The sequence below is a fragment of the Hemiscyllium ocellatum genome, chromosome 22 (assembly GCF_020745735.1).
Source record: "Hemiscyllium ocellatum isolate sHemOce1 chromosome 22, sHemOce1.pat.X.cur, whole genome shotgun sequence".
In the NCBI taxonomy this organism is placed as follows: domain Eukaryota; kingdom Metazoa; phylum Chordata; class Chondrichthyes; order Orectolobiformes; family Hemiscylliidae; genus Hemiscyllium; species Hemiscyllium ocellatum.
The window spans coordinates 18,954,635-18,970,465 of NC_083422.1; the positions used below are offsets into that span (position 1 = coordinate 18,954,635).

At 44.7% G+C, this 15,831-nt stretch overlaps 1 protein-coding gene across 1 annotated transcript; it reads right to left on the reverse strand.

Annotated features, from left to right (window-relative positions):
- Positions 1–3,877: 3,877 nt before the first annotated feature.
- Positions 3,878–15,418, reverse strand: LOC132826135 (free fatty acid receptor 4-like). The gene is made up of 3 exons (XM_060841782.1): positions 14,879–15,418; positions 7,633–7,761; positions 3,878–4,291 (listed from the first exon to the last, which is right to left on the reverse strand). The coding sequence occupies exons 1-3, from the start codon at positions 15,416–15,418 to the stop codon at positions 3,878–3,880; spliced, it is 1,083 nt and encodes a 360-aa protein (XP_060697765.1).
- Positions 15,419–15,831: the final 413 nt, after the last annotated feature.

Below are 15,831 nucleotides of genomic sequence, written 5' to 3' on the forward strand. Positions count from 1 at the left end.
GAAACAGACCCTTGGGTCCAACTCATCCATATCAACCAGACATCCCAAACTAATCAAGTTCCATTTGCCAGAATTTGGCCTCTAAACCCTTCCTATTCATATACCCATCCAGATGCCTTGTAAATGTTACAATTGTACCAGCCTCCACCACTTCCTCATTCCATACACATGCCACCCTCTGTGTGACAAAGTTGCCCCTTTTAAATTTTTCCCCTCTCACTTCAAAGCAATGCCCTCTAGTTTTGGACTCCCCTACCCTGGGTTGGTATTTTGTCACTCGTCTGTAGCTAAGAGTTACAAACTGTCGGTACTCCAGCAATACCGAGGACCCCCACACTTCGCATGTAAAACTGTGTGAGTTTTGTTTTCAGCACACATCAATGTTATTCTCTCAGTACAACCCCCTGAATCAGAATCTGTTGCCGTTCACACACAGTGGAAAGATTTTGTACATTTCTTTGTTTTTCCAAATGAATTGTACCAAGCTGACGGAAGAATTTCAAAGGGACAGGAAGAGACCATTCAGCCCCTTGAGCCTAGTGCTCAGCCATTCCATAAGATCATGGCTGATCTGTGGTCTAACTCCACTTCAACAGTGGAAAAAGATAGGCCTGGCAAGGGAAGGAGGAGGAGGCAAAATGTGCCTAATTCTACAATGGCATGAAATATATATATGGGCATGTTAAGTGGTTTTCTTCTGAATTATATATTTTTATGTATTTGTTGTATTACATATAATATCTGATGCAGTAATTCTCAGGCAAATAGATAAACAAAGTGGTCACCAAAACTATTTTCAAAACACACTTAACTATAGCCTGATTATTAATTAATTAATTATGTTATTAATATTAATTTATTAATTATTGGAAGCTATTCCCTAAGTGCAAATTTTAAAATGTTGGTTTGCACTTCAAATAATTAGGGACTTGCTGATTTGATCCTGTTTCAATGTGGTTATTTTGGTAATTAATGAAAGCAGCACTAAAATTGAGCAATTACAAATCTGGCACACACTTTTACGTAGGAGACTTCAAATTATGGCATAACATGCACCAAAGTCTGACATTTGGGAGCTAAACATACAGTCAGTTCTGCTATAATGCATGTTTCATCAATGCAATTTGACTTTAATGCTATTGAAGAATTTAGACTGTTATACATAGGACGCAAAATTTCCGTGCCTGTGTTGGCTATCATGTGATGCCGGCCCCATTAGTTTAAATGGTGCGGCTATTACGCGGTTTGCTTATAACGTGATAGCATGGGTACGGAACTATCATGTTTTATCAGAACAGGCTGTATACATCACTGTGATATCTCTTATGGCCAGTCTGGTGAGGTTTAGCTGCTAATTTTGTTTGTGCCCTTAAGGGTACTGTGTAACCATCTGAAAAATAAGGTCTACGTGGACAAATCCAGCTAATTGTGACAATTTGAAAATTTAAGGTGCAGTTGTCATAATTTGTAAATTTCAGATTCCAAGTTCTTCCTTGTCTTTATTTTTGATTATTTTGCATGTAAATGTAAATTGTCCTATCTGACACGTAACAACTGGAAGCTGTGGTGTCATTTTCAAATAGATTAGACGTTGATATAAGGATTCCTCACTTTGATTTGGTCAATATTGTTTTGTTTTGACATCACTAACACAACAGAGAATATCTAACCAGGCAAAGGTGCAACATTCACTCGTATATTACTCAAAAATGGGTCTCAATGGCATCAGCCACAGTCCTTCTGAAATGTAGCAGACACAATAATCTTAAAATGCGATAATTAAGTAATGAATTGCTGTCAGCAATTAACTGATTTCATTATGTTGTTTATTCTGACTGTAAGTAAAGAGAAAGAACTTTCTTCAAAACATACTGAAAACCTGACAGGGATAAACACACAGGCAGCAAGTACAAAAATAAAACTCACCCAAGCTAATCTCACTCCAGCAATCTAATAACAGCTTCAACTAAAACAGTTTCTCTCACTAATTCTACTGGACACTTCAGGAGTTTATTATTGTTAAGTATTCATGCTGGTCTTTTGCTCGTCCTCTTGTTTCTTGTTTTTTTTCCCTCCCCCCCCTCTCTCTCTCTCTCTCTCTCATTCTGCAATCTCTTTATCTGTGGCCCACATCCTTAAATAATTTTATCCCTAAGACTTGAGTCTGCATTCTGTTCACCAGCCCAATGTTTCCATTCTCACTGTCAGTTTGTTTAAGAGTAACCTCTGCCAATGGTTTAAATTTTTGTCTCCTTGTGTTTCGACATTTCATTTAGGAATGTACTATAGATGTTCAAATATCATCTTATAATGTTTACTTCATTAATGAGAAAGCCCAATAGAACCAAACTCTAGTTTATATCTTTATTCAATGGGAAAACTGATTAGCTTGACACTGTTTCCCTTAGAGTTGCTCTTTTTTTTAAAAAAAGGCTAGCGCTTTAATTGAAGAAATGTAGGAATCAATTGCTACACATCCTGTCTATAAATAGTCTTTATTTTCTCATTTCTTCTTTTCTAAATTCCTATGACCAGATTTGTCATGGAAATTGATACAGAAATTGTAAAGCTGTAATTACACCCACTGATGGTGTTGTGAATCTGCCTGTCTTACAGACAAAAGCACAATACTGCAGATGATGGAAATTGGAAATAATGCCAGCAAATGTTGGAAGTACAGTATCCAAATAGAGAAAAATGTTCAACATTTCAGAGTGATGAATTGCTGCAAAGCCTTAACATCATTTCTGTCTCTGTCGATGCTCCCGAACCTGTTGTACATCTCCGACATTTCCTGATGTTGTTCGTGTTGTGGAGAAACTTTTTTCTGCCACCATGATACGGGAATGTTCGCGAGTTGCATTGTTAAATGTTCCTTGATTTACTATTTTATTTTCTTGCATTTTCTTGGCTTTCAATTATTGTATCTTTAGTTGAAAGGAATATTCGCTCTTAACTGGAAGAATCCACTGAAGTCCATGATAGTAGTTACTGACTACATGGTTATAGAATCTGACTGTGTATTTTGCTTCATTTGCAGGGCAGTGTCCTTAGATTCAGCGGATTATTGTCACTTTGGCCAAAGGTTATAGATGTGAACATCTGTCTACAGTACCACATCAGGACCAGCTTTCAGCACCTTGTGAATATATTTTTCCAAAGCTCTCATTTTAAATACAAATGGATTTCCAGTCATGTATTGCTCTTCCAATAAAGTTATGCTAAACATTTGTGTATAAATGTTCTTACAGTTTTTGTTGCTAAGAGTCAATTTTGTGGGTCAGGCCAACTATACAACAACAAACGAACGTGAGTAAAGAGCTCACTCTTTGTGTATTTGTAGTTACGCAATGTGACTATCGGGCTGGGAGTCCACGTAACCTTCTGTCACCAAGTCATTCTGGGCTCCCACATCTATTGACTAGGAAACTGTCAGATCTGCCATTAATTCGTTTGTATTCATTGTGCAGCTAAGGTGTCACAAAGAGCAACATAACTGCTGATGCTCAAGATCAGAAATAAAAACTAAATACTAGAGAAACTCCGCAGGTCTGGCAGCATTTGTGGAGAGAGAAACAAAGTTAACGTTTCATTCTGAGTTAACATTCTGAAGAAGTCTTTGGTCTTGAAAACATTACATTTGTTTCTGTCTCCACAGATGCTGTCAGACATGTTGAGTTTCTCCAGCATTTTCTGATTTTTTTTTCTTTAATGTCAGATTTAGCAAGGGTACTGAGTAATGTAAAGCACCAAATAAAGTTTTGTATCGTCGGGGTCTGGGTGACTTTTATAATGCTAATTTTCCCAACTGAGTCCTCCTTGATCCATTCGTGTATTCTATTCCGTGAAGTTCCTTTTATATATTTTCTTCGGTCATTTAATTGCAAATGACAGATGGTGCTGCCTGGGACACTTGAGTTCTGACTTTTGGGACTGTACATTCTGGTGCTGCTGTGCCACGGTGTTTCAAATGGCAGAAACAAAGCATTTGTCGCCACTCACCTTTGAACTGAGTGGCACCGTATAAGATAGGATTCACAGCCGAGTTGGTGAGTGTAAATGTGCAGATCCAGAAAAACAAGGTGGAGGTTAACAACAGGTCCTTCTTAAAGTTCTGTGCTAGAATCAAGAAGATGACAAGAGATACAGGTGCCCACATGATAAAGAAGGAAATCATGAGGAGCAGAAGTGTCCGGAAGAGCCAATAATCCTGCCTGGAAACTCGGATTTCTTGTTGGTAAACTGAGCACAGCCTGCTGGCTTGTAACCTTTTCCTGGTGGCTTTGGTAATCTGGGTGTAGGAGAGATTATATAATTACACCGTCAAAGGTTTAGCATGAGGTCTTACACCCAACAGGTAGTTACAAACACCATCCTTATCTTCTCATTCATATAGTGTTACCATCACCTATACTATTATTACAGTTACACTAAGATTACAATGCGCAATCTTGCAAATAAGGTAATATTGAACAGTCCCACCTTATTTTCATTTTGCAAATTACATCCACTTTTCTCGGAAGCTCAGTGAGTGCTCTTGGTATCAGAGAAACCAAAGTGCAGAATGCAATATCACCACTTTCATGAGGCCTCATTTATATCCCAGTAAGAATTTACCAGTGTGGAATAAACTGACTGAACTTCAATTTGCTGAGGCTGACTGAAGTCATTGTAAAGGAGCTGGTGCTGTACATAGACATGGTCAGGCCTTCAGGTTGTGTAATGTCTGGCAATTTCCTCCTCTTACCTCCCCTCACTCTATAGCAAGAGTATCAAGGTCAGGCCTAACCAGGCCTCTGTGCAACAATGCAGCAGTCCATTCAGCCCATTATGCCTGCTCTGCCATTCAATGAAATCATGACTGATGTGATAATCCTCAACTCTACTTTCCTGCCTTATCCCTGTAACCCTTGATTCCCTTCCTGATTAAAAATCTATCCATCTCTGCCTTTAATCTACTTAACAAACAAGCGTCTCCAGCCCCCTGCAGTAAAGAACTACACAGATTGACTAGCCTCTGACATTAAAAAAAGTCTCCTCATCTCTGGGCAATCAATAAGCAACCCCTGACTCTGAGGTTATGCCCTCTGGACATAGACTCTCCCCTGCAGGGGGAAACAACTTCTCCACATCTATCCCAATTAAGAACCAAATACAATTCAATAAGGCCCTCCCTCATTCGTCTTTACCCCAATGAGCACAAGCCCATTTATTCAGCCTCTACTCATGACAAACACCCTCCATACCTGGAATCAACTTAGTGAACATTCTCTACTGCCACCAAATCCTTACTTAGGGGACCAAAACTGTTCGCAAATTCCAGCTGTGGTCTGCCTAAAGCCTTGTATTCGTTTAGACCTCCCCATTTTCATAATCCATTTCCTTTGAAGTAAGGGCCAACAGTCTATTTGCTTTCCCTACTACACGCCAAACTTGGAAGCTAGTATTTTGGGATTAATGCACAATAGCCCCCAGAGCACTTTGAGCTGTCATTTTCTGCAGTTCCTCCATTGTAACAGCATTCAACTGTTCATGTCAAATTGCATAATCTCACCTTCTGTCACATTGTATATCAAGTGCCAATTCTTGCTCACTCACTTAACCTGTCTAGGTCCCTCTGTAGGCTATTGGTGTCACCCATAGTACTTGCCTTCCTATGTATTTTTATGTCAACCACAAACTTGACAATAATACATTCACTTTCCTCATCCAAGTCATGAATATATTTTGTAAATAATTGTGGCCCCAGCACTGATCCCTGTTCAACTTTAGGTTGTCACCTGAAAATGCCCCTTTTATCCCAAATCTCTGTCTTCCATTAATTATGATGTGAAGCTGCTGGTCTTGGACTGGGGTGGGCCAGATCAGAAATGACATGACACCAGATTATAGTCCAACAGGTTCATTTGAAATCACAGGATTTTGGAGTGTGGCTCCTTCGTCAGGTGAAGTCAAAGTAAAGTGTCCATTTAATTCCTTTCCTGGCTCCCTATTATTCTATCCCCCGTTTAATTATCTCAGGGGATTATGTTTCTTTTGTCCTCTCTTTTGTTAATATGTTTTTAAAAAACTCTGACTGTCCATTTTTATATTAATTGCTAGTTTGCCCTCAGTTTTTTTTTCTCCTTCTTTGTTAATGTTTTGATTACCTTGTATTGAATTTTAAAACTTGCCCAATCCTCTGATTTATCTTTAATATTGGTACATTGTATGTTTTCTTTCAATTTCACATTATTCTTAACTTCCTTGATTAAAACATGGTTGGTTTATCCCCTTCCTTTTTCCTCACTGGGATAGGTTTTTGGCGACTCATGAATAATTTTCTTTAATGTCTGCCATTGTTCCACACCTGTCTTTTCTGCCAAACCTCTTTCCCTGTCCACTCCAGCCAACTCTGCCCTCTTCCCTCTGTAATTCCCTTTGGAATGCTACATTCTTCCATGTTGTGGTTGTTACTCTTCAGATCAGTTCGGATGCTGCCTGAACTGCTGTGCTCTTCCAGCACCACTAATCCAGAATCTGGTTTCCAGCATCTGCAGTCATTGTTTTTACCTCATTGATTAACCCAGCCTCATTACAAATTGCCAGAGCCAAAAGAACCTGTTTCTTTGTTGGATTTATAAGATATTGTTCCAGGAAACTGTCTCGAATATACTCGATGAATTCCTCTTCATGTCTACCTTTGCCAATTTGATTTTCCCAAACCACACGAAGTTTAAAGTCACAAACGTTTGACGTACTTCTCTTTTTACATGTTCTCTTGTGTCTTGATTTATTTTCTGTCCTACAGAACAGCTCCAGTTAGAGGGCCGACGGACTTCTCCCACCAGCCCTTTCTCCTCGCTATTTCTTTCCTCCATTGGTATGGATTCTCTGTCATTAATCCTAGATCATTCCTTGTTATTTGTAATGATTTCATTTTGTACTACTCCACCACCCTGTCCTTTCCAAAAGTCACATACTCTCGAATATTTAGTTCCTGTATTGGACTTCTTTAAAGCTGAAAATGTGTTGCTGGAAAAGCGCAGCAGGTCAGGCAGCATCCAAGGAACAGGAGAATCGACGTTTCGGGCATGAGCCCTTCTTCAGGAATGAGGAGGGTGTGCCAAGCAGGCTAAGATAAAAGGTAGGGAGGAGGGAGTTGGGGGAGGGGCGTTGGAAATGCGATAGGTTCTTTAACATCATTTTTTCCGTAACATCTATCAGATCGTACCCATTACCTTCTAGATGGGTCATTTATTTATTTATTTATTTATTCCAATTAATGCAGATTTAAGTAAAGAACCATTAATGTTGATGTTTTACCATTTTTCCCCCTTTGGCCAATTTGTTGCGGTAGCAATGGAAATACAAACCTTTTTTTGCGGGGAGCGGGATGCAGAAAGCTCAGCATTTGTTTGGGCCTGATGGAAAACTAGGAATTACCGCAATGACTTTATCACCTCATGTAATGTGACTACTACACCACTGAATTCTAAGGTCCGGTGTAATTATATTTCTTTCACGCTCATGAAAAAAATTCAACGTTGGAACCGACAGTCATTAAAATGAACCAGTGTTACAACAGAAATCTCAGATGTCTAACAATTATCTAAAAGATGACATTAGGACAGTTAAATAAATAGCAGGTACCTTTAATATCTTTGTGTAGCTGATGACAATGATTAACCCTGGAATGATGAAGATCAATAGGCCATAGATCACATCCCAGCTGATTTCATGCACTGTATTGGGCCACACCAGAGTGCAAATCTGATATTCCTGTTTGAACATCAAAAAAATGCATTGCTTGAAATATGGGTTGATTCCACTATCAGAATGATGAGCTTTAAGATGGAGAAGGATACAAGACTGACTCTTGTTGGAATGAAGTCAATCTATTGAAACATTGTGTAACTTATGAAATATAAAATATTACCATTAGACATATGCAACATTCCTTGAGTTCTCCACTTGAAGGCAAGTCTGACCCAGGGCCTCCAACATGGGTAAGCTAAGTCCCAAACCCACCCCAGCAGAACAGGGTCTGACCCCAGTGATGTTGGCACCAATTTAATCTGCACTCATCCAGCCTAACGAACCACTCAACCCTACAAGGACCTTAAATCGCTGTGGCAGCACACACCTACACACACATGTTGTTGCCTATGGATGAGGCTCCAAGATGCTTTCCTTCACATTGCTAACAAGGAACCTCTCCTGTTCTTACCACCTGACATTGATATGTATTGGAAGGATTTACCAGCTGTCACTCAACTCTTTTGGCCAGTTTATGACTTGTTGACCGTCAAATGGGACTTCAACTCATAGCTTCGAGTTCAGAGGTGGGACACTGCCCATCTGAAGCACTGTTTACCTAATATTTTATAAAATATAATTAAGAAGCCAATCACATTTAGCTGTTCCTTCACAAATTATATTCTTATATTGTAAAGTATATTTTTGTCTTATCTTCTACAATGCATTTACTTAAAAGTGAACAGCTTTTTCTATTCCTTATTAATTCCCCCTCACTCAACATAAACCTTTGTTTCAATTTTTGCCTGGCTATTTCTCCCCCTTCATGGCTGAATTTGCAATTCTTGCCTGAAACTCACCAGCAGAGCAATGCATCTGAAAGATGTTTCCAATCAGCAGTATCTTAATTAGATTTACTAACTGAGTACAGAGTGAACTTATTAGCAAGCTGCAATGAATAACTCTCCGTGTCACCACTACAGTCCTTATCAATGAGATGAGAAACCTCAGACAATGGGACACAATATGGCCACTTCAAAATGGCGAAGAAAACTTTCAACAGCCTAATCACTACCTTTTATGATACTTCCCAATTGTAAATGGCAACATTTGGAAATGCAATCATTTCTTGCTTTGTTTTGTTTTGCAGGCTTTTAGTTTTGCTCTTTGGCCAATGAATAGACTGATCTTTTTATCTCTTCACACTCAAACTATGAAAGGTTTGCAGCAGTGAAAATAGCTAATATGATAAAGATTATTTGGCCTATTTTTATCCTTCAAAACAATCTGAAGGTTTAGGCGTTAAGTGTGAATCTTTAGGCAAGTGTGTGTGATACTAAAACATCAGATTCAAAATCTTTAATTATATAGCTATTCTGTATAAAGCACGTAAATTCAAGAATTGTTCCATCAAAATGGAACCACTGTTGTTTGTCATTTATGTAAATGATTTGGATGTTAATTTAGGAGGCATGGTTAATAAGTTTGCAGATAACACCAAAATCAATGGTATGGTCAACAGTGAATAATGTTATCTAAGATTATAAAGGAATCGTGAATCATTGGGCCAATGTGCTGAGGAGTGGCAAATGGAGTTTAGTTTGGATAAATGTAAGGTATTGTATTTTGATAAAATAAACAAGGGTAGGACTTATACAGTTAATGGTAGGGCCCTGGTAGTGTTGTCAAAGAGAGAGGCCATTGGGCTCAGATATGTAATTCATTAGATTAGATTAGATTAGATTACTTACAGTGTGGGAACAGGCCCTTCAGCCCAATTCTTTGAAGATTGCATCACAGGTAGACAGGGTGATTAAGATCTAGATTAGAGTGGTGCTGGAAAAACACAGCAGGTCAGACAGCATCTGAGGAGCAGGAAAATCGATGTTTCGGGCAAAAGCCCTTCATCAGGAATGAGGCAGAGAGCCTCCAGGGTGGAGAGATAAATGGGGTGGGGGGGTGGGGCTGGGGAGAAGGTAGCTCAGAGTAAATGCAGGGGGATGAAGGTGAGGGTGGAGCGGATAGGCGGATAGGTAGGAAGGATGATTGACAGGTGGGACAGGTCATGAGCATGATGCTGAGCTGCAAGGTTGGAACTGGGGTAAGGTGGGGGGAGGGGAAATGAGGAAACTGGTGAAGTCCACATTGATGCCCTGGAGTTGAAGTGCTCTGAGGTGGAAGTTGAAGCGTTCTTCTTCCAGGCGTCGGGTGGTGAGGGAGTGGCGGTGAAGGAGGCCCAGGACCTGCATGTCTTCGGCAGAGTGGGAGGGGGAGCATTTGGTAGGCTTGCCGTCATTGCTCAGGCCATTGAGTAAAGGAGCTGGGATGTCATGTTGAAATTTACTTGACATTAGTGAGGCCACTTTCGGAGTACTGTGTACAGTTGTGGCCACCTTGCTACAGGAAGGATGTTATTAAATTGGAGAGGATTCAGAATCGATTTACAAGGATGTTGTGGAAACTGGAGGGTTTGCATTATAAGGAGAGGCTGGATAGGGTGGGACTTCTTTCACTGGAGCGTAGGAGGTTGGGTGGTGACCTTGAGGAGCATGGATAAGGTAAATAGCGAAAGTCTTTTCCCCAGGCTTGGGGAGTTCAAACCTTGGCGGCATATTTTTAAGTTGAAAGGAGAAAGATTTAAAAGAGACTTGAGGGGCAATGTTTCCACACCGTGGGTGGTTTGTGTGTGGAGCGAACTGACAGTGGAAGTGATAGACATAGGAACAGTTCTAACATTTAGAAGATATTTGGGCAGGTACATGAATAGGGAAGGTTTAAAGGAATATGGGCCAAACGCATGCAAATGGAACCGGTTTGGTTTGGGAAACTTGATCAGCATGGACGAGTTGGACCAAAGGGTTTATTTTTGTACTGTTTGACCACAGGACAGTTACTTTGCTAGCTGTTGAGGTAGACTGAAGTGGATCAAACCCCTGTTACTGATAACCCCATTGGGTTGTGTGTACTGTTTTGTAACTTGGTAACAGCAGTGCTAGCAATAAGTTATATATAATCAAATGAACCAAATGTCTGTATTTTGGCAGAGCAGAGGTCAGTGTGTATTTAAACACAGGCGGAAAGCTCCGCCCATCGACCTTTCAGTATTCCTGAAGGGCCAACAGTCCTTTCAACATTTTCACATTAAACATATAAAGAGAGTCAAGCCATCTTGCTATGCTCCATCTTCAAGTTGGGAAACATGGCTTTACTGTCCTGCAGTTCTCCTGCTAACATCGAAAACTCTGTCAACTCAGCAAGAAGCAGCGATGATTACCTCCCTGTGTCTCCACTTCCAAGTTTCAATCCTTTTCAAAGGATTGTGAACAAAGCCATGTTACAGGGTCTGAATCAATGCAATTTTTTACATATCAAACACGGCCTTACTACTCTGTGAAGGATCTACAAGGACATGAGCCAAAGGCAGGTACATGGAGTGAGGCTATTGATTAGCTGTGACCTCATTGAATGGTGGAACAGGCTTGAGGGGCTGAATGGCCTACTCCTGTTGCTAAGCGACGATGAGGTCGATATAATTGCTCATTGTTGGATTACTGTCTCATTAAAAGACACATATCACAAAGCAGCTATGTTACAGTTGAGTCCTGGAGGGAGGGTGGGTGGTGTCAGGATTGGGGATGGGTGGTGCCAGTTCTGGCAGGGGTGTAGGGTGAGGCTGTGAGTTCGGGGTGTGGGGGAAGTGAGGGTGTGAGTTCTGGGGCGGGGGGACTGAGGCTGTGAGGTCAGGGCAAGGGGAGTGAGGGTGTGAGTCCTGGTGTGGGGGGGGAGTGAGGCTGTGAGGTCAGGGCGGGGGGAGTGAGGGTGTGAGTCCTGGTGTGGGGGGGGAGTGAGGCTGTGAGGTCAGGGCGGGGGGAGTGAGGGTGTGAGTCCTGGGGCAGGGGGAGTGAGGGTGTGAGTTCTGGAATAGGAGGGAGTGAGGGTGTGAGTTCTGGGGTGGGGGAGAGTGATGCCTTGAGTTCTGTGGTGGGGGGAGTAAGGGTGTGAGTTCTGGGATGTGGGGGAGTGAGGGTGTGAGCTTTGGGGTGGGGGAGTGAGGGTCTGTGCTCTGGGGTGGTGGGAGTGAAGCTGTGAGTTCTGGATGGGGGGGAGTGAGATTATGAGTTCTGGGGTTGAGGGGGTTAGGGTGTGAGTTCTAGGGTGGGGGGAGTGAGGGTGTGGTTTCTGGGGTGAGGGGAGTGAGGGTGTGAGTCCTGGGGTGGGGGGAACTGAGGATGTGAGTTCTGGAGTGGGGGGAGGGAGGGTGTGAGTTCTGTGGTGGGGGGGAGTGAGGGTGTGAATTCTGGGCCGGGGGGGGGAGTCAGGATGTGAATTGTGGGGTGGGGGAGTGAGGGTGTGAGTTCTGGGGCGGGAGCAAGTGAGGGTCTGAGTTCTGGGATGGGGGGAGTGAGGGTGTGAGTTCTGGGATGGGGGAGTGAGGGTGTGAGTTCTGGGGTGGGGGTAGTTAGGGTGTGTGTTCTGGGGTGGGGGGAGTGAGGGTGTGAGTTCTGGGGCGGTAGTATTGAGGGTGTGAGTTCTGGGGTGGGGGGAGTGAGGGTGTGAGTTCTGGGGCGGGAGGAAGTGAGGGTGTGAGTTCTGGAATAGGAGGGAGTGAGGGTGTGAGTTCTGGGGTGGGGGAGAGTGATGCCTTGAGTTCTGTGGTGGGGGGAGTAAGGGTGTGAGTTCTGGGGTGGGAGAGTGACGGTGTGAGCACTGGGGCAGGGGGGAGTGAGGGTGTGAGTTCTGGGGCAGGGGGAGTGAGGGCATGGGTTCTGGGGTGGAGGGAGTGAGGGTGTGCGTTCTGGGGTGGGGGGAGTGAGGGTGTGAGTTCTGTAGTGGGGGGAGTGAGGGTGTGAGTTCTGGGGTGGGGGAGTGAGGGGGTCAGTTCTGGGGTGGGAGGAAGTGAGGCAGAGTTCAGGGTGGGGGGAGAGACGGTGTGAGTTCTGGAGTGAGGCGAGTGAGGGTGTGAGATCTGGAGAGGGGGGAGTGAGGCTGTGAGTACTGAGGTGGAGGTGTGAGGGTGTGAGTACTGGGATGGGTGGAGTGAGGCTGTGAGTTTGGGGGGGAGAGTGAGGCTGCGTGTTCTGGGGTGGGGGGGCGTGAGGCTATGGGTTCTGGGGTTGGGGGGTGAGGGTGTGAGTTCTGGGGTGGGGAGAGTGAGGGTGTGAGCTCTGGGGTGGGGGGAGTCAGGGTGTGAGTTCTGGGATGTGGGGGAGTGAGGGTGTGAGCTTTGGGGTGGGGGAGTGAGGGTCTGTGCTCTGGGGTGGTGGGAGTGAAGCTGTGAGTTCTGGATGGGGGGGAGTGAGATTATGAGTTCTGGGGTTGAGGGGGTTAGGGTGTGAGTTCTAGGGTGGGGGGAGTGAGGGTGTGGGTTCTGGGGTGAGGGGAGTGAGGGTGTGAGTCCTGGGGTGGGGGGAACTGAGGATGTGAGTTCTGGAGTGGGGGGAGGGAGGGTGTGAGTTCTGTGGTGGGGGGGAGTGAGGGTGTGAATTCTGGGCCGGGGGGGGGAGTCAGGATGTGAATTGTGGGGTGGGGGAGTGAGGGTGTGAGTTCTGGGGCGGGAGCAAGTGAGGGTCTGAGTTCTGGGATGGGGGGAGTGAGGGTGTGAGTTCTGGGATGGGGGAGTGAGGGTGTGAGTTCTGGGGTGGGGGTAGTTAGGGTGTGTGTTCTGGGGTGGGGGGAGTGAGGGTGTGAGTTCTGGGGCGGTAGTATTGAGGGTGTGAGTTCTGGGGTGGGGGGAGTGAGGGTGTGAGTTCTGGGGCGGGAGGAAGTGAGGGTGTGAGTTCTGAGGTGGGGGGAGTGAGGATGTGAGTTCTGGGGTGGGGGAGAGAGGATGTGAGTTCTGGGGTGGGGGAGAGAGGGTGTGAGTTCTGGGGTGGAGTGATTGAGGGTGTGAGTTCTGGGCTGGGAGGGAGTGACTGTGTGAGTTCTCGGGTGGGGGGAAGTGAGGGTGTGAGTTCTGGGGTGGGAGGAGTGAGGGTGTGAGTTTTGGGGCAGGACGGAGTGAGGCTGTGAGTTCTGGAGTGGGGGGGGAGTGAGGGTGTGAGTTCTGGAGCGGGGGGAGTGAGGGTGTGAGTTTTGTGGCTGGGGGAGTGAGTGTGTGAGTTCTGTGGCTTTGGGAGTGAGGGTGTGAGTTCTGGAGCGGGGTGGGGAGTGAGGGTGTGAGTTCTGGGGCGGGGGGAGTGAGGGTATGATTTCTGGGGTGGGGTGGAGTGAGGCTGTGAGTTCTGGGCTGGGGAGTGAGTGTGTGAGTTCTGGGGTGGGGGGTAGTGAGGGTGTGAGTCCTGGAGTGGGGGGAGTGAGGCTGTGAGTTCTGGGGCTGGGGGAGTGAGTGTGTGAGTTCTGTGGCGGTGGGAGTGAGGGTGTGAGTTCTGGGGCGGCGGGAGTGAGGGTGTGAGTTCTGGGGTGGGGGAGAGTGAGGGTGTGAATTTTGGGGTGGGGGGGAGTGAGACTGTGGGTTTGGGGTGGGGGGAGTGAGGCTGTGTGTTTTGGTGTGGGGGGAGTGAGGGTGCAAGTTCTGGGGTGGGGGGAATGAGGGTGTGAGTTCTGGGGTGGGGGAGTGAGGTATGAGTTCTGGGGTGGGGGGGAATGAGAGTGTGACTTTTGGGTTGTGGGGAGTGAGGGTATGAGTTCTGGAGTCAGGGGAGTGAGGGTATGAATTCTGGGGTGGAGGGGGAGTGAGGGTGTGAGTTTTGGGGTGGAGGGAGTGAGGGTGTGAGTTCTGGGGTGGAGGGGGAATGAGGGTGTGAGTTTTGGGGTGGGGGAGTGAGGGTGTGAGTTTTGTAGTGGGGGGAGTGAGGGTATGAGTTCTGGGATGGGGGAGTGAGGTATGAGTTCTCGGGTGGGGGTGAGTGATGTGTGACTTAACTATTTACACATTAGGAGCATTTAATGTCGAAAATCAACCCTAATCCTTACACAGATGCGATATCAACGTTCAGCTTTTGCTTCAGGAAATAAAAGCTTTTCAACATGACCTGTCCGACCAAAGGGCTAATCAATCCATTTGCTACCCAGGCACAATACTCCTGCAACAATGGTAAATGTTCCAGGGTTGATCCAGAAACATGCTGAAAATTCAATGGGAATGAATATGACAGAAATCCACTATTAAATTCTGCTTTGTGTTCCATTAGACTGGTCTTACCTGGTCTTTAAACTGAATGGTCATCACGTGAAAATATATGCAGAGGGGCAGAGATGTGATGGCAGAAAACAGCCAAATCGTTAGTATAACTGCCATCACCAACTTGCAATGCAGCGGAGCTTTCAATCGCAGATTGAGAATGGAGATTGATCGCTCAATGCTAATGGCAGCCACAGTGATAATGGCCACCTCACCACTTGTGGCCATGACATACAAAAGGGAGCGACACGTATAAGCTCCAAGAGTCCACGATCCAGTCCAGCGAACGACAATGATGATTGGAATGACAGCCACAAACGCTATGTCTGCCAGGAAGAGATTCAGCACCAGACACTGGAAATTGATGAGTCTCTTGCCCCTTACAATGAGCACCATCATGCAGGCATTGGTCAGCAAGGAGATCAGAAAAACCAACACTAGGGCAACTGTCTCGATGGTAGGTATAAGAATATGGTTAGAAGACCTGAATTCAGAAAAATAGGCGAAAAAGGTTCTGTTCGCCCCGTAGCCTCTGAGTGCTGTGTAGAAGTTAGGTTCCATCCTTGACCTGCTAACCAGTACAATGCGCAGGGTTGTACCTGGTACAACGTTGTCAAAGTTCTTCGGGTTGGGCCTGAATTAAGTTCAGAAGAGCTGCTTGTTCAACACATCCTTCATCGGAATCTAAACATTTTCAACTGATAGCCACCGACACAGAACATTTATCAAAGGCCGTCCCTTCAGGGACTCATAAATGTTATCAGCTCCGCCCCAATGTATTTTTTATTGGATAATGTTGAATGGGTCAGCTCTTAGACTGTTGCTTTCATACTGACGCCCAAGGAGGAAGTAAAGACTGAAATAATCATAAATTATGTTGACAACTGGGGAGTAATCCACTGATCATATTGATTAAAGATTATTATCCTTTCCCCTACTCTTACACATTTACTTGGAGATTCTCGTTAAAACAT